This window comes from Sphaeramia orbicularis, chromosome 8 (genome assembly GCF_902148855.1).
Source record: "Sphaeramia orbicularis chromosome 8, fSphaOr1.1, whole genome shotgun sequence".
NCBI lineage: Eukaryota > Metazoa > Chordata > Actinopteri > Kurtiformes > Apogonidae > Sphaeramia > Sphaeramia orbicularis.
In genome coordinates, this window is record NC_043964.1 from 54,077,435 (window position 1) to 54,099,934 (window position 22,500).

General features: G+C 37.6%; 1 protein-coding gene across 1 annotated transcript in view; it reads right to left on the reverse strand.

Moving 5' to 3' along the window:
- Positions 1 to 2,075: 2,075 nt before the first annotated feature.
- The window catches only part of LOC115423521 (beta-1,4 N-acetylgalactosaminyltransferase 1-like), a 63,519-nt gene continuing 43,094 nt past the window's right edge, over positions 2,076 to 22,500 (reverse strand). Inside the window, exons 9-12 of the mRNA XM_030140376.1 lie at positions 17,702 to 17,883; positions 14,175 to 14,318; positions 13,843 to 14,071; positions 2,076 to 2,343 (exon numbers count right to left, since the gene is read on the reverse strand). Of these exons, the coding sequence (XP_029996236.1) occupies positions 2,156 to 2,343; positions 13,843 to 14,071; positions 14,175 to 14,318; positions 17,702 to 17,883 (743 nt within the window). The 3' untranslated portion in view covers positions 2,076 to 2,155. The remainder of the gene's footprint in view (positions 2,344 to 13,842; positions 14,072 to 14,174; positions 14,319 to 17,701; positions 17,884 to 22,500) is intronic.

Consider the following 22,500-nt stretch of genomic DNA (forward strand, 5'->3'; position numbering starts at 1 on the left):
AATGCAAATATTGATTTAGCGCACACAATGTGCAGCCAGAAGACTGCTTAACAAAAGCTGAGGGGGTGAAGTGAAATACAGAATGTGCAATAATAGGTGCAGTAGGGACCCCTCCATCGTGCAATATTGCTGTTTTGTTTTTTTTTTTTATCTTTACTATCTTTTATTTATTTGTTTTAGTGCAGTTTTTAATATTTTATCATATGTATGGGTTGTTTTTAGTTGGTGTTTTTAGGACTTTTTTCTGTGTTTTTATTTCTAGCTGTGCATTTTTCTATTTCAATCTTTAACCCTTTTATGCATGAATTCTGAAAAAAAGATATAGGGTTTTTTTAGATTGATTTTATGACTCAAAATTAGGCAAAAGTTGAAATGCATTTTGAATTTTTTAAATATATGGTTTCATTAAGAAGATATTTAACCTCCTGAGGCTCAGAAAAGAACAAGTTTGGCTTTTTTTTTTTTTTTTTAAATAATTGCCTATATTGGAAACATCATGATGCAACAGTTTTTTCAGATCTTTTTTTTTTTTTTTTTTTAAATATGGAATGTCCTTTGTGGTGGACGGTTTTTTGTTTTGTTTTTTGTACCTGTGAAGCTCTTGTCCATAAACTTCAACAGAAAACTCATAGCTGAGTCTTAGGAGGTTAACTTTCTGACATCACAGAACAGTCCAAATTCTAAAACTAAGATGATCCTTTTTTTGTTGTATTGTTTAGGGTCCATACAGACATGTGGTTTGGAGAATATTGCCTTTATAACCCTTTGGAAAGTGAGTTTAAACTGTGTCCTTAAATGTGGACATCATGCATGAAAGGGTGAACAGCATCTGGGATGTTTTTATTGAATGACAATTAATTAATCTGATTCTGAATCTGAATCTGAATCTGAATGTGATGTACCAAACCTGAAACTGGTTGCAGTGGCTGATTTTCTCTGGTTTTAAAGACAGGTTTGAACTGGAACAGCTTCACCATAAACCATGCTGAGGAGGCGGGGCTTAGGCAAAGGCAACGCCCAGAACCAACCTGTTCTGATTACATCGACATTTATGGAATGAAGGAAGAGAAGAATAAAAAATTTCACTTATATATCCTGTAGTAAACTGGAGTAAACTCAAAGGTAAAACCTGTTTTCAAAGTCCCAAGAAAACAATGTAATATGTAACATCTGCCTTCAAAGCCCCTCCCATCAAAGCCCCTCCAATCAAAACATCTACCCTCAAAGCCCCTCCCTTCAAAGCCCCTCCAATCAAAACATCTGCCTTCAAAGCCCTTTCCTTCAAAGCCCCTCCCTTCAAAGGCCCTCCAATCAAAACATCTGCCTTCAAAGCCCTTTCCTTCAAAACCCCTCCCTTCAAAGCCCCTCCCATCAAAGCCCCTCCCTTCAAAACCCCTCCCTTCAAAGCCCCTCCCATCAAAGCCCTTTCCTTCAAAACCCCTCCCTAAAAAAACCCTCCCTTCAAAGCCCCTCCCATCAAAGCCCCTCCCTTCAAAACCCCTCCCTTCAAAGCCCCTCCCATCAAAGCCCTTTCCTTCAAAACCCCTCCCTAAAAAAACCCTCCCATCAAAGCCCCTCCCTTCAAAACCCTTCCCTTCAAAACATCTGCCTTCAAAGCCCCTAGGGGTGGCCATGGCTCAGATGGTAGAGTGGGTCGTCCAATAACCGAAGGGTTGGCGGTTTGAATCCCGCTCTGTCACTGTGCTGTTGTGTACTTGGGCAAGACACTTCCCCCTCCTTGCCTCCAGTGCTGCTACTCACACTAGCATATGAATACGTATGAATGTTTGGTGGTGGTCTGAGGGGCCGTAGGCGCAGATTGGCGGCCATGCTTCTGTCAGTCTGGCCCAGGACAGCTGTGGATACAGATGGAGTTCACCACCACCAGAGGGAGGATGTGAGAGCGAAGAAGAATGGATCCACTGTGTGTGTGTGTGTGTGTGTGTGCTTTGAGTATGCATTCATAGAAAAGCGCTATAGAAATCTAATCCATTATTATTATTATTACCTTCAAAGCCCCTCCCTTCCCTTCAAAACCCCTCCCATCAAAGCCCCTCCCTTCAAAAACCTCCCTTTCAAGCCCCTCCCTTCAAAGCCCCTCCTTCCAACCCCCCCTTCATCATGTGTGTGGTGCCCTCAGTCCTCTGGTTGGCCGTTATCCAAACAGGATACACTTGAGGTTGTTCTTGAAGAAGTGATGCTGATACTTGAACTCTTGGTCACTGTTTGGAGGATGTCTGTATCTGGAGTAGGCACCAGGCTGGTCACGCTTCGACTGATGACCGATGGACACGTGGTTACAGGAGGCAACCGTCAAGGAGCCCAGACCATCCATGAAGAACTCTGGAAGAAAAGATGAACATTTACAGCAACGTCAACTTCAGTAACAAAAGAAAGAAAGAAAGAAAGAAAGAAAGAAAGAAAGAAAGAAACAGAAGATAGATAGATAGATAGATAGATAGATAGATAGATAGATAGATAGATAGATAGATAGATAGATAGATAGATAGATAGATAGATAGATAGATAGATAGATAGATAGATAGATAGATAGAACACACTATACATGTGTAAAACAGATGTGAATAAACAGGATCAAAAAAAACACAAATAAAAAAAATTTAAAAAACAAAAACATATTGATATAAATATATGTTGAGTTGACAGAGCCAATCCCAATCCATAACAGACAAAGTGTGGTTGTAAAACTGCAGCACTGTGGTTCTGTTTATGTGTGGTTCTGTTTACGTGTGGTTCTGTTTCTGTGTGGTTCTGTTTACGTGTGGTTCTGTTTATGTGTGGTTCTGTTTGTGTGTGGTTCTGTTTACGTGTGGTTCTGTTTACATGTGGTTCTGTTTGTGTGGTTCTGTTTGTGTGTGGTTCTGTTTACGTGTGGTTCTGTTTACGTGTGGTTCTGTTTACATGTGGTTCTGTTTATGTGTGGTTCTGTTTACGTGTGGTTCTGTTTACATGTGGTTCTGTTTATGTGTGGTTCTGTTTGTGTGTGGTTCTGTTCATGTGTGGTTCTGCTCATGTGTGGTTCTGTTTACGTGTGGTTCTGTTTCTGTGTGGTTCTGTTCATGTGTGGTTCTGTTTGTGTGTGGTTCTGTTTATGTGTGGTTCTGCTCATGTGTGGTTCTGTTTACGTGTGGTTCTGTTTCTGTGTGGTTCTGTTCATGTGTGGTTCTGTTTGTGTGTGGTTCTATTCATGTGTGGTTCTGTTTGTGTGTGGTTCTGTTCATGTGTGGTTCTGTTTGTGTGTGGTTCTATTCATGTGTGGTTCTGTTCATGTGTGGTTCTGTTTGTGTGTGGTTCTATTCATGTGTGGTTCTGTTTGTGTGTGGTTCTATTCATGTGTGGTTCTGTTTGTGTGTGGTTCTGTTTACATGTGGTTCTGTTTATGTGTGGTTCTGTTTACGTGTGGTTCTGTTTACATGTGGTTCTGTTTATGTGTGGTTCTGTGTGTGTGGTTCTGTTCATGTGTGGTTCTGCTCATGTGTGGTTCTGTTTACGTGTGGTTCTGTTTCTGTGTGGTTCTGTTCATGTGTGGTTCTGTTTGTGTGTGGTTCTGTTTATGTGTGGTTCTGCTCATGTGTGGTTCTGTTTACGTGTGGTTCTGTTTCTGTGTGGTTCTGTTCATGTGTGGTTCTGTTTGTGTGTGGTTCTATTCATGTGTGGTTCTGTTTGTGTGTGGTTCTGTTCATGTGTGGTTCTGTTTGTGTGTGGTTCTATTCATGTGTGGTTCTGTTCATGTGTGGTTCTGTTTGTGTGTGGTTCTATTCATGTGTGGTTCTGTTTGTGTGTGGTTCTGTTCATGTGTGGTTCTGTTTCTGTGTGGTTCTCAAGGTCCAGGTTCCTTTATTTATACCCTGTGGTGGAAAAATGTCCTTTTCATATTTTCTACTCTTTATATTTTATACTGTTCGTACATCTTCTTTTAATGCTGACTCATTCTTCATGCACATGCTTATGTGTGATGGTTACCACTCTGTAACACCCCCGACTTGGGAACGGAGTTCTTACCTTGAGTTTAAACCCAAACACCTAAATGTCTGGATATGTGATGGCGCCTGCATGCTAGATATTATTTAAACAACATACTGGACCGGAAGGACTGGTATGGAGTGGTATGATTTAAATATGGGGTTGTCATTTGGGTGTCACCAGTGGGGGGGTTGGATTTTTGGTCCATATAATCTTTAATATTTTCATGGTTAAGCAGACTTCACTTACAGAGTTTCTCTGTGATTGACTTCTCACTAAATGCATTTCTTTATTTTAACTCTAACTTTCTCTCCTCCTCTTTGTGTGTGGGTTATCAGTTGAACATTTCCATAACAACCCGTAGGTAGATTTGTTTTGCAGTCTAGGTGATTGCCTTGGCGTTACAGCAACACATGCATTGAACATTCAAGACAGGCACTTGATCACACCTACAGACAGGAAAAAAAAGACAGGACAGAAAGTGCTCAGTTCTGTTCATGTGTGGTTCTGTTTACGTGTGGTTCTGTTTCTGTGTGGTTCTGTTCATGTGTGGTTCTGTTTACGTGTGGTTCTGCTCATGTGTGGTTCTGTTCATGTGTGGTTCTGTTCATGTGTGGTTCTGTTTACGTGTGGTTCTGTTTACGTGTGGTTCTGCTCATGTGTGGTTCTGTTCATGTGTGGTTCTGTTTACGTGTGGTTCTGTTTACGTGTGGTTCTGCTCATGTGTGGTTCTGTTTACGTGTGGTTCTGCTCATGTGTGGTTCTGTTTCTGTGTGGTTCTGTTTACGTGTGGTTCTGCTCATGTGTGGTTCTGTTTACGTGTGGTTCTGCTCATGTGTGGTTCTGTTTCTGTGTGGTTCTGTTCATGTGTGGTTCTGTTTACGTGTGGTTCTGTTTACGTGTGGTTCTGCTCATGTGTGGTTCTGTTCATGTGTGGTTCTGTTTACGTGTGGTTCTGTTTACGTGTGGTTCTGTTCATGTGTGGTTCTGTTCATGTGTGGTTCTGTTTACGTGTGGTTCTGTTTACGTGTGGTTCTGCTCATGTGTGGTTCTGTTCATGTGTGGTTCTGTTTATGTGTGGTTCTGTTTACGTGTGGTTCTGCTCATGTGTGGTTCTGTTCATGTGTGGTTCTGTTTACGTGTGGTTCTGTTTCTGTGTGGTTCTGTTCATGTGTGGTTCTGTTTACGTGTGGTTCTGTTTACGTGTGGTTCTGCTCATGTGTGGTTCTGTTCATGTGTGGTTCTGTTTACGTGTGGTTCTGCTCATGTGTGGTTCTGTTTCTGTGTGGTTCTGTTTACGTGTGGTTCTGCTCATGTGTGGTTCTGTTCATGTGTGGTTCTGTTTACGTGTGGTTCTGCTCATGTGTGGTTCTGCTCATGTGTGGTTCTGTTTACGTGTGGTTCTGCTCATGTGTGGTTCTGCTCATGTGTGGTTCTGTTTCTGTGTGGTTCTGTTCATGTGTGGTTCTGTTTACGTGTGGTTCTGTTTACGTGTGGTTCTGCTCATGTGTGGTTCTGTTTATGTGTGGTTCTGTTTCTGTGTGGTTCTGTTTACGTGTGCTTCTGTTTACGTGTGGTTCTGTTCATGTGTGGTTCTGTTTCTGTGTGCTTCTGTTTACGTGTGGTTCTGGTCATGTGTGGTTCTGTTTCTGTGTGGTTCTGTTTATCTTTGGTTCTGTTTCTGTGTGTTCTGTTTCTGTGTGGTTCTGTTTACGTGTGGTTCTGTTTACGTGTGGTTCTGTTCATGTGTGGTTCTGTTTCTGTGTGCTTCTGTTTACGTGCGGTTCTGTTCATGTGTGGTTCTGTTTGTGTGTGGTTCTGTTTCTGTGTGGTTCTGTTTACGTGTGGTTCTGTTTACGTGTGGTTCTGTTCATGTGTGGTTCTGTTTGTGTGTGGTTCTGTTTGTGTGTGGTTCTGTTTACGTGTGCTTCTGTTTCTGTGTGGTTCTGTTCATGTGTGGTTCTGTTTACGTGTGGTTCTGTTTACGTGTGGTTCTGCTCATGTGTGGTTCTGTTTCTGTGTGGTTCTGTTTACGTGTGGTTCTGCTCATGTGTGGTTCTGTTCATGTGTGGTTCTGTTTACGTGTGGTTCTGTTTACGTGTGGTTCTGCTCATGTGTGGTTCTGTTTACGTGTGGTTCTGCTCATGTGTGGTTCTGCTCATGTGTGGTTCTGTTTGTGTGTGGTTCTGTTTCTGTGTGGTTCTGTTTACGTGTGGTTCTGTTTACGTGTGGTTCTGTTCATGTGTGGTTCTGTTTGTGTGTGGTTCTGTTTGTGTGTGGTTCTGTTTACGTGTGCTTCTGTTTCTGTGTGGTTCTGTTCATGTGTGGTTCTGTTTACGTGTGGTTCTGTTTACGTGTGGTTCTGCTCATGTGTGGTTCTGTTCATGTGTGGTTCTGTTTACGTGTGGTTCTGTTTACGTGTGGTTCTGCTCATGTGTGGTTCTGCTCATGTGTGGTTCTGTTTACGTGTGGTTCTGCTCATGTGTGGTTCTGTTTCTGTGTGGTTCTGTTTACGTGTGGTTCTGCTCATGTGTGGTTCTGTTCATGTGTGGTTCTGTTTACGTGTGGTTCTGTTTACGTGTGGTTCTGCTCATGTGTGGTTCTGTTTACGTGTGGTTCTGCTCATGTGTGGTTCTGCTCATGTGTGGTTCTGTTTCTGTGTGGTTCTGTTCATGTGTGGTTCTGTTTACGTGTGGTTCTGTTTACGTGTGGTTCTGCTCATGTGTGGTTCTGTTCATGTGTGGTTCTGTTTACGTGTGGTTCTGTTTCTGTGTGGTTCTGTTCATGTGTGGTTCTGTTTACGTGTGGTTCTGTTTACGTGTGGTTCTGCTCATGTGTGGTTATGTTCATGTGTGGTTCTGTTTACGTGTGGTTCTGCTCATGTGTGGTTCTGCTCATGTGTGGTTCTGTTTACGTGTGGTTCTGCTCATGTGTGGTTCTGTTTCTGTGTGGTTCTGTTTATGTGTGGTTCTGCTCATGTGTGGTTCTGTTTACGTGTGGTTCTGTTTACGTGTGGTTCTGCTCATGTGTGGTTCTGCTCATGTGTGGTTCTGTTTCTGTGTGGTTCTGTTCATGTGTGGTTCTGTTTACGTGTGGTTCTGTTTACGTGTGGTTCTGCTCATGTGTGGTTCTGTTTATGTGTGCTTCTGTTTACGTGTGGTTCTGCTCATGTGTGGTTCTGTTTCTATGTGGTTCTGTTTATCTTTGGTTCTGTTTCTGTGTGTTCTGTTTCTGTGTGGTTCTGTTTACGTGTGGTTCTGTTTACGTGTGGTTCTGTTCATGTGTGGTTCTGTTTCTGTGTGGTTCTGTTTCTGTGTGGTTCTGTTCATGTGTGGTTCTGTTTATCTGTCAGATGTTCACTGTGGTCAGTTTCAGATGCTGCAGCTCTTCCATCATTCCTAGTTTCAGTTCTTGTTTGTTCAGTTTTCTTTGTCCTCCTTGTAAATCCCAGCTGGACTGACTGGACAGATCCTGAGCCTTTGTGCACTAATCTGCACCTGGATTTACTGCCTCTGTCCACAATAATAGACATTATACAGACTAAATGTCCACAATAATAGACATTATACAGACTAAATGTCCACAATAATAGACATTATACAGACTAAATGTCCACAATAATAGACATTATACAGACTAAATGTCCACAATAATAGACATTATATAGACTAAATGTCCACAATAATAGACATTATACAGACTAAATGTCCTCTGACATTAACCTGGATTTAAAACATAGAATAGCATAAATATGGACTCATAAGTCCTAGTTCAGGGCTGTCAAACTCATGTTCGTTCAGTTCCACATACAGCCCAATATGACCTGCAGAGGGCCGGATCATTCAAATAATAACATAATAATACATAAATAACATCAAGTCCAAAATTTGTATTTCTAATTTCTATGTTTTAGAGTGAAAAAAGTAAGATTGTATTATCAAAATTTCTACATCTACAAATTATCTTTTAAAAAAATATGGAAAAACATGAACTATGACCAAAATGAAAATTATTAAGAAAAAAAAGCGCAGTTTTAAGAATTTATGCCATTACTTGGCCTGAGCTTCTCATTTTCACATGTTCATTACAACGTACAGATCACAGTGGATCTACAAATGCACAAAACATTTAATAACAGAATATTGGTACAATTACTCCTCAAGCTCTTAAGACACTTCAGGTTGTTCATATTTGTTCAGGTTTTTCACATTTTTTGTAAAAGGCTAGTCTGTAAATGTTAACATTTTTGTGTAATTTTACTTTTTTTTTTTTTTTTACACTAAAACAAAGCGAAAAATATGTGTTTTTTGTTATCTATACTTTATTATGATAGTATTTTACTGGTCTGACCCACTTTAGATGGAACTGAACTGAATTTATTCTGACATCCTTGATTGTTCATATCTTCAGTGTCATTTTTGTATTTCACTAATTCATCCTGCGGGCCGGATTGGACCCTTTAGCGGGCAGGTTTTGGCCCCTGGGCCACATGTTTGACACCCCTGTCCTAGATCTTCCTGAGACACTTCTGTTTTCTTAGATCGTTTCTCTTCACTAGAGCCACTGGCATTGTGATTTTCTTTATCAAGAACGCCATCAAGAAGTTTCTTTGTAGTGAAGATACTGCGGCACTTCCTGTGGTAGTGAAGTGGTGGAATCTGTCCTTCAGGAAGGTCTTTCTCCATTTCTAAAACTGGTACATGTTTCTGTGTCTGAGCTGCAGAGTTTTCCAGGAGTTAACTCCTTGAAGTGAAACAAACGTATCTTCATCATCTGAGCAGTGGATAAGGCCTTATAGAAGCCAATAACGTAACAACGACCCATAACATAATAAATTTGTAATTTTTAAAATGTAATAGGCCAATAACGTAATAAAAGTCCTGAACTGATAATGTAATAACTTTTGGCCAGTAACATAATAACTTATTACGTTATCGGTTGGTTATTACATTATTGGCCTGGTAAAAAAAAAATTCTTAATAAGTTATTACATTACTGGCCAAAAAGTTATTATGTTATCGGTTCAGGACTTTTATTACGTTATTGGCCTATTACATTTTAAAAAAGGCAAATTTATTACGTTATGGGTCATTATTATGTTATTGGCTTCTACAGGCCTTCCAGTTTGGGTCGTTTTGGTTCTGGACTGTTTTTTACTTTGTCACTAACATCCATGATCATTCAGTTTAACTGGAAACATAATCAGAAACCATCCATCAAAATGTATCTAAACCACGGTCTTAACATGTGCATTAACAGCTTATTTGATTTAGATATATTTACTAAACAGAAACACAGACTCACTCCTACTGCTGACCTCGCTGACACTGGAGCCCAGGTGTCAGTGTTTTCAGTTACGGCCTGTAACTGTCAGTGAACTGTCAGAATGTCAACCCTGCAGAACCATAGAAACCACTCATCACCATGGTGATGTCGGGGCACAAGGGCCGGGTTTGAGCTAAACTGTCTGCCTTACATACGGCTGAAACCCCCTCAGCATCAGATAATATGGTTCTATTACACATTTTCTGAATCCTTAGTCATATAGTTGTGACCTCACTGTGAGAAAAAAGGATTCTCCTGTATTGAAATGGATTTGAACAAATGCATAAATTGAATGTGATCTTACTGACTCTGGTCTGCTTTCTTAGAACAACTGTCCGCCTGATATAAGGCTCAAAATCACCCCCTCAGAATGAGATAATACAGATAAATTATACATTTCCTGAATCCTTAGAGTCACATCAGTATTGCAGTGTTTGTATTTTGTATCTCTGATGCTTCCTGTCGCCACACTGTAAAAAAATCTGTAATTTAACAGAATTTTCACTGTTTATTTTACAGATTTTTCCTGTACTTTTAAGATACAAGAAAATATCAATGAAATGACATAAATAGACTGTGATTTTGCATGTCAAATGTAAAATAACATGAAAAAGCTGTAACTGTTAATAACCATAAAATTTCCATTTTTTAAAAGAAATGTTTTTCTTTTTTCACAGAAAAATACAGTTAAAATACATTTGCAAATGTATCATAATTTCACAAATGTTTTTTTTTCTATTCATGAGATTAAACTGTTAATTTAAAGTTTAATACTGTAAAAAAAAAAATAAATAAATAAAATGAGATCAAATTACTGATAATTAACCATAAAAGAAGTATTTGTTCTGTCAGTTGAACCAGACGTGTTTGTTAATTGACAAATATATTGTGTAATTACAGGAGGTTTCACAACAAAAATGTTGAATAAATGTATTTTTGTGAATGTAGAACATGTATAAGCACTGATAAACTGTCCAAATACAGTTTTTATCAGTGGATTGGACAACTGAGTCTCATTAAAAATTATTTATATAAATAAATAAATAAATATATATATATATATATATATATATATATATATATATATATATATATATTTTTATAGGTAATTTGATGTTTTAATGCATGTAAATATTCTCTATTAAACATTAAAAAGTAAAAAAAAAAAAAAAAAAAAAAAAAAAAAAAAAAAAAAAAAAAAAGCAAAATCTCATGTAAAGTTAGGGCAAAAATTTGTATTTTATTATGGAAAATTACCATATTTTTATGAGATGGTTATTTTCCATTATTTAACAGTATTTTTTGGCACCCCTGCTGCTGGAATATTACTGGGGTTTTTTTGTTTTTGTTTTTTTACAGTGCACATGACTAAAAGAAATAAGATGGTTTAGGTGAAAATGTCAGGGAAATGTGTGTGATTAAAAGTTTGAAGAGTTCCAGTGTCCACTGTACTTGTCTGAAGGATTCACAAAAGAGCTTAAATGAAAGCTCAGAGTGTCCCCTTTAAAACAATACCAAACACATGAATATAAAACATTAAACTTGTCCTTAATAAGGGCCAATACCAAGATATGCACCAGTGTCAAAATGCATTTTTTCAGTGGAGGTGGGTGACTTGAACAGCTGATGTCAGTAATCCAGCTGTGACTGCAGAAGGGTTCTCAGACCAACACGTGGACCGAACACATGATCTGTTCAGAAAACATAAGCAGCCTTTGACACCTTGAGTGGAACCGACATCCCGTCTGGTCCATGGACTGTTAGGGGGAGGAGCCTACGGTAGCCCGGAGGCACACCAGAGATGAAATGGATTTGACGATGACCTTTTTTAAAAAATAGTCCCAATTAAAAAACCTGATTTTGAGTTTAAATCAATTAATTGCACCGCCCTATGTTCCAGAATCCTGAGTCCACCTGTCTCAGGGCTCTGTTACTACCTCTGGAGGCATTTTCAGATCCATGACAGAGGTGGGACCAAATGAGCCACCATTTTGTTTACGAAGGTGCCGTTCCAGAATAAAAATGAGACATTTCCAGAACACACAACGTGATATGAATTGCGTACAGACTAGGGATGCAACAATTACCGGTATGACGATAAACTGCGGTAAAATTCCCAACAGTTAGTATTACCGTTTAATTTCTAATTATCATGATAACCATGTTTGATTACCGCACTTTCAACTCAAACTTGATCTGGAAAATGGTCAGACAATGGCCGTAAGGCTCCATCTTTAATGCACATGTGTGTTTGATGTTTACATGTTAATGTTTGAATGTTTCTGCAACAGGAAGTACATTGTGCCTATTATTTTATTCGTTTTTGGGGTTTTTTGTTTCTTTTTTTCAAAATACAACTTGGTTAAATTATTTCAGGTCATGTATAAGAAAAGAATGTTTTGAACATTTCGAGCACATTTCAACAATCCCGTGATAATAATGATAACCGTGATAATTTTGGTCACAACTGTGATGTGAAATTTTCATATTGTTACATCCCCAGTACAGATAACACGCCACTTTTAATTGGCGTGTTATCTGTACACATTATAAGCTTTCTGCGTGTATGTGTAAAATACCACATGATCAGCGGTTAGGTTTAGGGTCAGCGGTTCCGAATATGTAAACCGTAGATCTTGGCGTACATTGATACGCAATCAAATGGCATTGAATAACACACAAAAGGATGAAAATTCACACCTAAAGCACACCTAATGCCATAAGAACTGGCGTGACATACAACGTGATTTCATGAGATCAGTGTGGAACAGACGTGCTGTGTAGAAGGGGCTAGTGCAGTGTTTTTCAACCTTGGGGTCAGGACCCCACAAGGGGTCACCTGAAATTTCTAGTAATTAATAAAAAATTAAAACTTACCAATAAAAATTTACAGTGTATAGCCTAAATGTTGCCTAAAATTAACATTTATTTGCAACATATTATAGCAAACTATTACACGATCAAAAAAAATTGTAATTTTAGTAAATAAAATGTCTCCATTTTGAATGTCTGGGGTTGCCAGATATTTGTGACGTTAAAATGGGGTTGGGAACCACTGGGTTAACCCCTTCATTCAGATTTTCATGACTTAAGACTGCTTTTAAATGCAGATAAAACAAAAGTCATGATGTTTTCAGACTCCAGGTCCAAACTGTCAAACCTGCCTTCACTGATCACTACCCAGGGAACTCAGATAGAACTCGTCCTGACCTATAAATGTTTAGACATTTTAATTGACAGCTCCCTTTCTTTCTTTGCTCACATTCAGCAGCTTGTTAGAAAACCAAAACTAAAACTTGTCTTCTTCTTTCAAATTAAATCATGTCTGTCTTTTGAATCCAGAAGCAGACTGGTCTCAGCTCCAGTTCTGTCTGTTGGACTGTGGTGATGCCTTGTACATGCACGCCTCCACCCATAGTTTCCGGTCACTGGACAGTGTGGATCCTGGAGCTCTGAGGTTCATCACCAGTTTTAAATCTCTGACCCATCATTGTCTGCTTTATGATCGTGTAGGATGGTCTTCTTTGTCGGCTTGCAGACTGAAACATTGGTGTATTTTAATTTATAAGTCTGTCCTAGGTCTGCTCCATCCTACCTTCTGACTTACATCAGTCGGAGAACCACAGACGCTTATAATCTGTGTTCTCAGGATCTTTTCTTGTTGTCTGTTTCTAAAGTTAGAACTGAACAGGGGACAAAGGCCTTCAGGTTTTCAGCCCCATTCACCTGGAATGAACTACAACGAGACCTGAAACTGAAGGATCTGGTTTGGTTGGACACTTTTAAGAGGATGTTGTATGACTTAGAGAGGGAGACATCTGTCTGCAGATGTTTATCTGACGCACTTCTGTCTACATTTCATGAGCACTTTTTGAGTTGACTTTGGCAGGTTTGACTTGTCTGTGTGCTTTTTATGTATTTGTCTTTATGTATGGAAGTCTGTCTGGAACTGTTGAATGAACTGCTGCCCGTCTGGGCCAGGACACTCCTGAAAAAGAGATTCTTAATCTCAGTGAGGTTTTCCTGGTTAAATAAAGGTAAAATAAAAATAAAATAAAATAAAATATGTACACTGGTTTAAGACGTATTTGGCACAAGATTTTATCAGTTTGAGAAAGAAAAGACTATACCAAACAATTTAAAAAGGGGACTGGGAGCAGTTAATGCAGTGTTTTTCAACCTTGGGGTCCGGACCTCATGTGGGGTTGCCTGAAATTTCTAATAATTGATAAAAAAAATTAAAAAATGAAAACTTACTAATAAAAATTTACATTATATAGTCTAAATGTTGTCTAAAATTAACATTTATTGGCAACATAGTATAGCAAAAATATTACATGATCAAAAACAATTTAATTTTAGCCAAAAAAAATGTCTCCATTTTGAACGTTTTGAGCCAAACCAGTGGAACCAGTGTGCTAGTGTCTGGGAGCCAGAGTTTGGTGGAGCTGGACCCTAGTGGCCGTCGGTGGTATTGCACTGCGCTGCTTTGCTTTGATGCCTGTCCTTGTTCAGACTAAGGAGGACACTCACCTGAATGTGCCACCCTCTGGAGTTTGGGGTCGAAGCCCACCCTCTGAACAGCGTCTGTACGAGCCAGAAAGAAATTGACCACCCCGCTGACCACAGTGCATTGTGGGTAACCAGGAAGAGGGTGGTACTTTCCCCTGGACTTCCTGTACAGACAGCCTCCTTCTTTCTCATCACCCTTTTCATAAATAATGGAAAAATAGAACTGGTTTCCTTGTACTGCCCCACCCAACTGAAAGACAAGAAAAAATGATTTATAGACACGTAGCAACAAACCAGTCTGACTGTGTGAGCGTGCACGCATCATCATGGAAAACCATAGTAACGTTTCTTACCACATCGAGTTCCGGGACAGCCTCCATCACCTCCACCAGCTGCTCTATCTTTGTGTCCTTTGTGAACTCAAAGTCATCATCCACCCACAGGAAATATTTGGTTGTCACTTGGGAAACAGCCAAGTTTCTGCCTGCAAACCAACCCTGAAAACAGCAGAAAAACAAGTGAAGCGTTCATTCAGTGGGAACTGAAACAGGTGACTGTGGTCTTTACAATCCAAAGCTCCAACGTCCAACAAAGTAACTAAAGTAACTTGAACTGAAGCCAGCATAGATGTATGTGTATACGACTGTTTGCCTCTGGATAATATCTCCAAAAAACCCTCTGTTTTAACTGACCTGCTGTTAGGGTTGTCTTTACAATAAACTCACCTCTGTCTGATGTTTAAACCCAGTCTTAAACCAGACTTACATTATGTACTTGACTGGTATTTATGTTCCTCCATCTGACTGGAAAGTTATATTTCACCTGCACATCTATATGTGTTTAGAACCAATAAACTGGACAGATCTGACCTTTAGAACCCATAAACTGGACAGATCTGACGTTTAGAACACATACACTGGACAGATCTGACCTTTAGAACCCATAAACTGGAAATATCTGACCTTTAGAACCGATAAACTGGACAGATCTGACCTTTAGAACACATAAACTGGACAGATATGACCTTTAGAACCCATAAACTGGACAGATCTGACCTTTAGAACCCATAAACTGGAAATATCTGACCTTTAGAACCGATAAACTGGACAGATCTGACCTTTAGAACTGATAAACTGGACAGATCTGACCTTTAGAACACATACACTGGACAGATCTGACCTTTAGAACACATAAACTGGACAGATCTGACCTTTAGAACCCATAAACTGGACAGATCTGACCTTTAGAACACATACACTGGACAGATCTGACCTTTAGAACTGATAAACTGGACAGATCTGACCTTTAGAACACATAAACTGGACAGATCTGACCTTTAGAACACATAAACTGGACAGATATGACCTTTAGAACACATACACTGGACAGATCTGACCTTTAGAACCCATAAACTGGACAGATCTGACCTTTAGAACACATAAACTGGACAGATCTGACCTTTAGAACACATAAACTGGACAGATCTGACCTTTAGAACACATAAACTGGACAGATCTGCCCTTTAGAACCCATAAACTGGACAGATATGACCTTTAGAACACATAAACTGGACAGATCTGACCTTTAGAACACATAAACTGGACAGATCTGACCTTTAGAACCCATAAACTGGACAGATCTGACCTTTAGAACACATAAACTGGACAGATCTGACCTTTAGAACCCATAAACTGGACAGATATGACCTTTAGAACCCATAAACTGGACAGATCTGACCTTTAGAACACATAAACTGGACAGATCTGACCTTTAGAACCTATAAACTGGACAGATCTGACCTTTAGAACCCATAAACTGGACAGATATGACCTTTAGAACCCATAAACTGGACAGATCTGACCTTTAGAACACATAAACTGGACAGATCTGACCTTTGGAACCTATAAACTGGACAGATCTGACCTTTAGAACACATAAACTGGACAGATCTGACCTTTAGAACACATAAACTGGACAGATCTGACCTTTAGAACCCATAAACTGGACAGATCTGACCTTTAGAACACATAAACTGGACAGATCTGACCTTTAGAACACATAAACTGGACAGATCTGACCTTTAGAACCCATAAACTGGACAGATCTGACCTTTAGAACACATAAACTGGACAGATCTGACCTTTAGAACACATAAATTGGACAGATCTGACCTTTAGAACCTATAAACTGGACAGATCTGACCTTTAGAACACATAAACTGGACAGATCTGACCTTTAGAACCTATAAACTGGACAGATCTGACCTTTAGAACACATAAACTGGACAGATCTGACCTTTAGAACACATAAACTGGACAGATCTGACCTTTAGAACACATAAACTGGACAGATCTGACCTTTAGAACACATAAACTGGACAGATCTGACCTTTAGAACCCATAAACTGGACAGATCTGACCTTTAGAACCCATAAACTGGACAGATCTAGTCTTTGTCCTCTCCAGTTCTTCTGTGTTGTTGAACAGGTGAAAACAGCTGATTGATACGACTGTTACTTTTGGAGTTATTCATTGTTTTTAAAATTACAATGGGTTTACAGGCGGCCTGCGGAGGAGTCCATTCACAGTCGTAAATGGTGGAGGTGGGGGGGTTAACGTCCCCCTCCAGACCCCCCCCCCCACTGTTCTGCACAGGCGGACTGTGATCAGACGGACTGGACTTCAGTGGATCCGGACACAGAACAGCAGTGAGTCGCAGTAAACCGTCATGTTCAGTCCTGGGTCAAAGTCTCCGGTCCTCTTCGACGTCAATACAAAACTAAAGGAGGGCCATTCTGCTTTTTTCTAATCTGTGTGTTACACCAGTGAGCTCAGCTCAGCTCCCCATTTTATGAACTCCAAAAAGAAAAGAAAGAAAAGAACCAGCTGAAGTCAACGGGTCCACAGAGGGGATGAGTTAGACCAGGGGCGTCCAACTCATTTTAGTTCAGGGGCCACATTCAGCACGATCTGAAGTGGGCCGGACCAGCAAAATAATATAAATAATAGGATAAGAACTGAGAAATAATGTCAACGCCAAAGTTTTCTGTGTTTTTGAGTGAAAAAAGGAAAATTCCACAATGAAAATGTTTACATCTACGAACTGTAACTGAACATAACTTGAACAAATATGAACAACCTGAAAAGTCTTCAGAAAAATAAGTGCACTTTTATCAATATTACGCCTTAGTTTATCATTTATACCAGGGCTGTCCAACTCATTTTAGTTCAGTTCCACATTCAGCTAAATTTGATCTGCAGTGGGCCGGACCAGGAAAAGAAGAACATCATAATATATAAATAATGTCAATTCCAAACTTTCCTCGATGTTTTAGAGAGAAACAAGTAAAATTACATGATGAAAATGTTTACATCTACAAACTGTCCCTTAAAAGAATGTGAATAACATGAACAAACTGAATAAATAAGTGCAATTTTAACAATATTATGCGTCAGTTTATCATTTACAGACATAATATTGTTAAAGGTGCACTCACTTCTCTGAAGACATTTCAGGTTATTCACAGTTTTTGTGAAATTATACTTTGTTTTAGTGTAAATACTTGAAAATGAGTTTTGAGTATTTATAAGTTATTACAGTAGTATTTTACTGATCCAACCTGTTTTAGATCATACTGGTCTGAATGTGGAACCTAAACTAAAAGGACTGTTAATATCTTAGTGTAATTTTTGCGTTTCACACATTCATCCCCAGGGCCGGACCGGACCCTTTGGTGGGCCAGATTTGGCCCCCGGGCTGCATGTTTGACACCTGTGAGTGAGTCAGTTATGATATGAGGAAAATCAGATGTTCTGTCTTTTAAAATGGAAAGTATAAAACACAATGTGATAATGGGGCCGATCCCCTCATATGTTTGCACCTGCGCTGGAGGCATGATGTAGTGCAGGATGTGTTCTCCGGTCATCTTCTGCGGTTCAAAGCTGTCGTCCGCAATGATGATCCTGATGTTGGCGTAGAAGGTGCGTATGCTGTTCACCAACACTCGCAGCTGATCGTAGCGCAGGAAGGTTTTAGTGGTGATGGTGACGGAGGAGCTGATGTCTGACACAAGGACAAAAGCAAACATGAACACAGGAGGCCCTAATGAAGGTAAGGTAAGGTAAGGTAAGGTAAGGTAAGGTAAGGTAAGGTAAGGTAAGGTAAAGTAAGGTAAGGTAAGGTAAGGTAAGGTAAGGTAAGGTAAGGTAAGGTAAGGTAAGGTAAGGTAAGATAAGGTAAGGTAAGGTAAGGTAAGGTAAGATAAGATAAGATAAGATAAGATAAGATAAGATAAGGTAAGGTAAGGTAAGGTAAGGTAAGGTAAAGTAAGGTAAGATAAGGTAAAGTAAGGTAAGATAATGTAAGATAAGATAAGACAAGACAAGACAAGATAAGATAAGATAAGATAAGATAAAGATAAGATAAGGTAAAGTAAGATAAGATAAGATAAGATAAGATAAGATAAAGATAAGATAAGGTAAAGTAAGGTAAGATAAGGTAAGATAAGGTAAAGTAAGGTAAGATAATGTAAGATAAGATAAGACAAGATAAGATAAGATAAGATAAGATAAGATAAGATAAGATAAGGTAAGATAAGATAAGATAAGATAAGATAAGATAAGATAAGATAAGATAAGATAAGATAAGATAAGATAAGGTAAAATAAGATAAGATAAGATAAGATAAGATAAAGATAAGATAAGGTAAAGTAAGGTAAGATAAGATAAGATAAGATAAGATAAAGATAAGATAAGGTAAAGTAAGATAAGATAAGATAAGATAAGATCAGATAAGATAAGATAAGATAAGATAAGATAAGATAAGATAAGATAAGATAAAGATAAAAATAAGGTAAAGTTAGGTAAGATAAGATAAGATAAGACAAGATAAGATAAGATAAGATAAAGATAAAGATAAGGTAAAGTAAGGTAAGGTAAGATAAGATAAGATAAGGTAAGATAAGATAAGATAAGATAAGATAAGATAAGATAAGATAAGATAAAGTAAGGTAAGGTAAGATAAGATAAGATAAAGATAAAGATAAGGTAAAGTAAGGTAAGATAAGATAAGACAAGGTAAGATAAGATAAGATAAGATAAGATAAGATAAGATAAGATAAGATAAGATAAGATAAGGTAAGGTAAGGTAAGATAAGATAAGATAAAGATAAGGTAAAGTAAGATAAGATAAGATAAGATAAAGATAAGATAAGACAAAGTAAGGTAAGGTAAGATAAGATAAGATAAGGTAAAGTAAGATAAGATAAGATAAGGTAAGATAAAGATAAGATAAGATAAGACAAAGTAAGGTAAGGTAAGATAAGATAAGATCAGATAAGATAAGATAAGATAAGGTAAAGTAAGATAAGATAAGATAAAGATAAAGATAAAGATAAAGATAAAGATAAAGATAAGGTAAAGTTAGGTAAGATAAGATAAGATAAGATAAGACAAGATAAGATAAAGATAAGGTAAAGTAAGGTAAGGTAAGATAAGATAAGATAAGATAAGGTAAGGTAAGGTAAGATAAGATAAGGTAAGATAAGATAAAATAAAGATAAAGATAAGATAAGGTAAAGTAAGGTAAGATAAGATAAGATAAGATAAGATAAGACAAGGTAAGATAAGATAAGATAAGATAAGATAAGATAAGATAAGATAAGATAAGATAAGATAAAGATAAGATAAAGATAAGGTAAAGTAAGATAAGATAAGATAAAGATAAGATAAGACAAAGTAAGGTAAGGTAAGATAAGATAAGATAAGATAAGATAAGGTAAAGTAAGATAAGATAAGATAAAGATAAGGTAAAGTAAGATAAGATAAGATAAGATAAGATAAAGATAAAGATAAGATAAGACAAAGTAAGGTAAGGTAAGGTAAGATAAGATAAGATAAGATAAGATAAGGTAAGATAAGATAAGATAAGATAAGATAAAGTAAGGTAAGATAAGATAAGATAAAGATAAAGATAAGATAAGGTAAAGTAAGGTAAGATAAGATAAGATAAGACAAGGTAAGATAAGATAAGATAAGATAAGGTAAGGTAAGATAAGATAAGATAAGGTAAGGTAAGGTAAGGTAAGGTAAGATAAGATAAGATAAGATAAGATAAGATAAGATAAGATAAAGATAAGATAAAGATAAGGTAAAGTAAGATAAGACAAGATAAGATAAGATAAAGATAAGATAAGACAAAGTAAGGTAAGGTAAGATAAGATAAGATAAGATAAGGTAAAGTAAGAGAAGATAAGATAAGATAAGATAAAGATAAGATAAGACAAAGTAAGGTAAGGTAAGATAAGATAAGATAAGATAAGGTAAAGTAAGATAAGATAAAGATAAAGATAAGGTAAAGTTAGGTAAGGTAAGATAAGATAAGATAAGATAAGATAAGATAAGATAAGATAAGATAAGATAAGACAAGATAAGATAAGATAAAGATAAAGATAAACATAAGGTAAAGTAAGGTAAGGTAAGATAAGATAAGATAAGGTAAGGTAAGATAAGATAAGATAAGATAAGATAAGATAAGATAAGATAAGATAAGATAAGATAAGATAAAGTAAGGTAAGATAAGATAAAGATAAAGATAAGATAAGGTAAAGTAAGGTAAGATAAGATAAGATAAGATAAGATAAGATAAGATAAGATAAGATAAGATAAGACAAGGTAAGATAAGATAAGATAAGACAAGGTAAGATAAGATAAGATAAGATAAGATAAGGTAAGGTAAGGTAAGATAAGATAAGATAAAGATAAGATAAAGATAAGGTAAAGTAAGATAAGATAAGATAAAGATAAGATAAGACAAAGTAAGGTAAGGTAAGATAAGATAAGATAAGATAAGATAAGATAAGATAAGATAAGATAAGGTAAAGTAAGATAAGATAAGATAAGATAAGATAAAATAAGATAAGCTAAAGATAAGGTAAAGTAAGATAAGATAAGATAAGATAAGATAAGATAAGATAAGATAAGATAAGATAAGATAAGATAAGATAAGATAAGATAAGATAAGATAAAATAAGACCTGGTAAGATAAGATAAGATAAGATAAGGTAAGGTAAGATAAGATAAAATAAGACAAGATAAGACAAGATAAGATAAGATAAAGATAAGATAAGATAAGATAAGATAAGGTAAGATAAGATAAAATAAGACAAGATAAGATAAGATAAAGATAAGATAAGATATACTTTATTGTCCCTGTGGGTAAATTTTTCCTGGACTCTGTTCAGCTGCAGTTTACAGGTGAACAGAAGAAGAAAAGCCAACAGAATAAAATGGAGAAGAACCAGATCAATAGATTTGCACCTAATATATACATATATACATATTCAAAAATAAGTTTTTGCACAGATGTGTGTTGCACATACAGGTATAATATTATTGCACCATGTATCTTATTACTGGGCAGGGCCGTAGAACTGTGTAGGGACTCCATGGACCCGACCCTACCAATATCCACTGTGGACTCACTATCAGTCCAACCGCTGTCTGTAGTGTTTAGTCAATGATTCTGGCACACAAAGGGTTAACAGCCGTTCTCCGCTAAGAAGTCCCGCCTCTAATGTAAATATCGCTCTCTGATTGGCTCTTTGGTTTCGCTAACGTACATGTGATTGGCCCTCCCCGCTGTCACTCCATCTACTTGTCAAAGGAACCTGCTAGTTGGAGCGCTAACAGAAGTTTTCAATATGTTTGTATTTGTTCTGAGTCACATCAGCTAGACGGATTTGAATATCAGTGGAGTCATTTACACACTGCAAAACGTTGCAACCCCATTTAGTTATGTCCACTTATTTTTTGCTCTTCAACTCAAAGAGCTCCACCTACTTTTGGATTTTCAACTCAGCTGTTCTGGTTTTCAAAAGTTAAATGTTCATCAATTCGTTGTCTCGACTGATTGAAAGTTTTTTCATCTAGGTGTGAGTTGACTTAACTTGTATTTACAAGTTATCAGTGGAAAATAAAAAGAAGAAAAGTGGCGGGATGGGGGGGGGGGGGTTGTGCGTTAGAGAATAAATAGTTACCGCCACATTTGAGCGGCCTCCTTAAACTCTGTAAACTGATGGCAAGGTTGGCATGGACAGAATCAGCTCCATATACAGTACAGATGATGCATGAATTTGATTTTGGACTGATTTAGGGACACTTCCAGGTCAATGATGAAGGAGTACACTGTAAAAAGTCATAGACTCAATTAGTTGTCATAACTTGTTCCTATAACATAATAATATAACTTCATGAGTTATTGGCATTGCAACTCCAGATTGTAAGCCAGTTCAGTGAAATGTTCATTTAAATGTGTCAGCAGAACTGAATGATGTCAGTTTGAAAATCTCTCTCAAAACTGATCATGACCACTGGTGTTACACCAATATTAATGTGAGGTACAAATAGTGCTGGAAATTTGGTCTTGATCTGATAAGGGGCTAATAATAATGATGTCAGATTTTTGTCACATATAATAATTGTACTCGCTGGTTTTGACAAATAAGACACTGCTTAAGTGAATGGTGACTGTCAGCAGGGGGAGGTACAGGAGGGGGGTGGAGTGGACAGTTCATACTGGGGCAGGAGTTGCAGCCTATCAACTGGTCAGTTAGACTGGGGGGTGGGGGGTGGGGGTCATTGTGGCAGTCTTACCCATTCCCCTCTGCCATGGTACCTACTT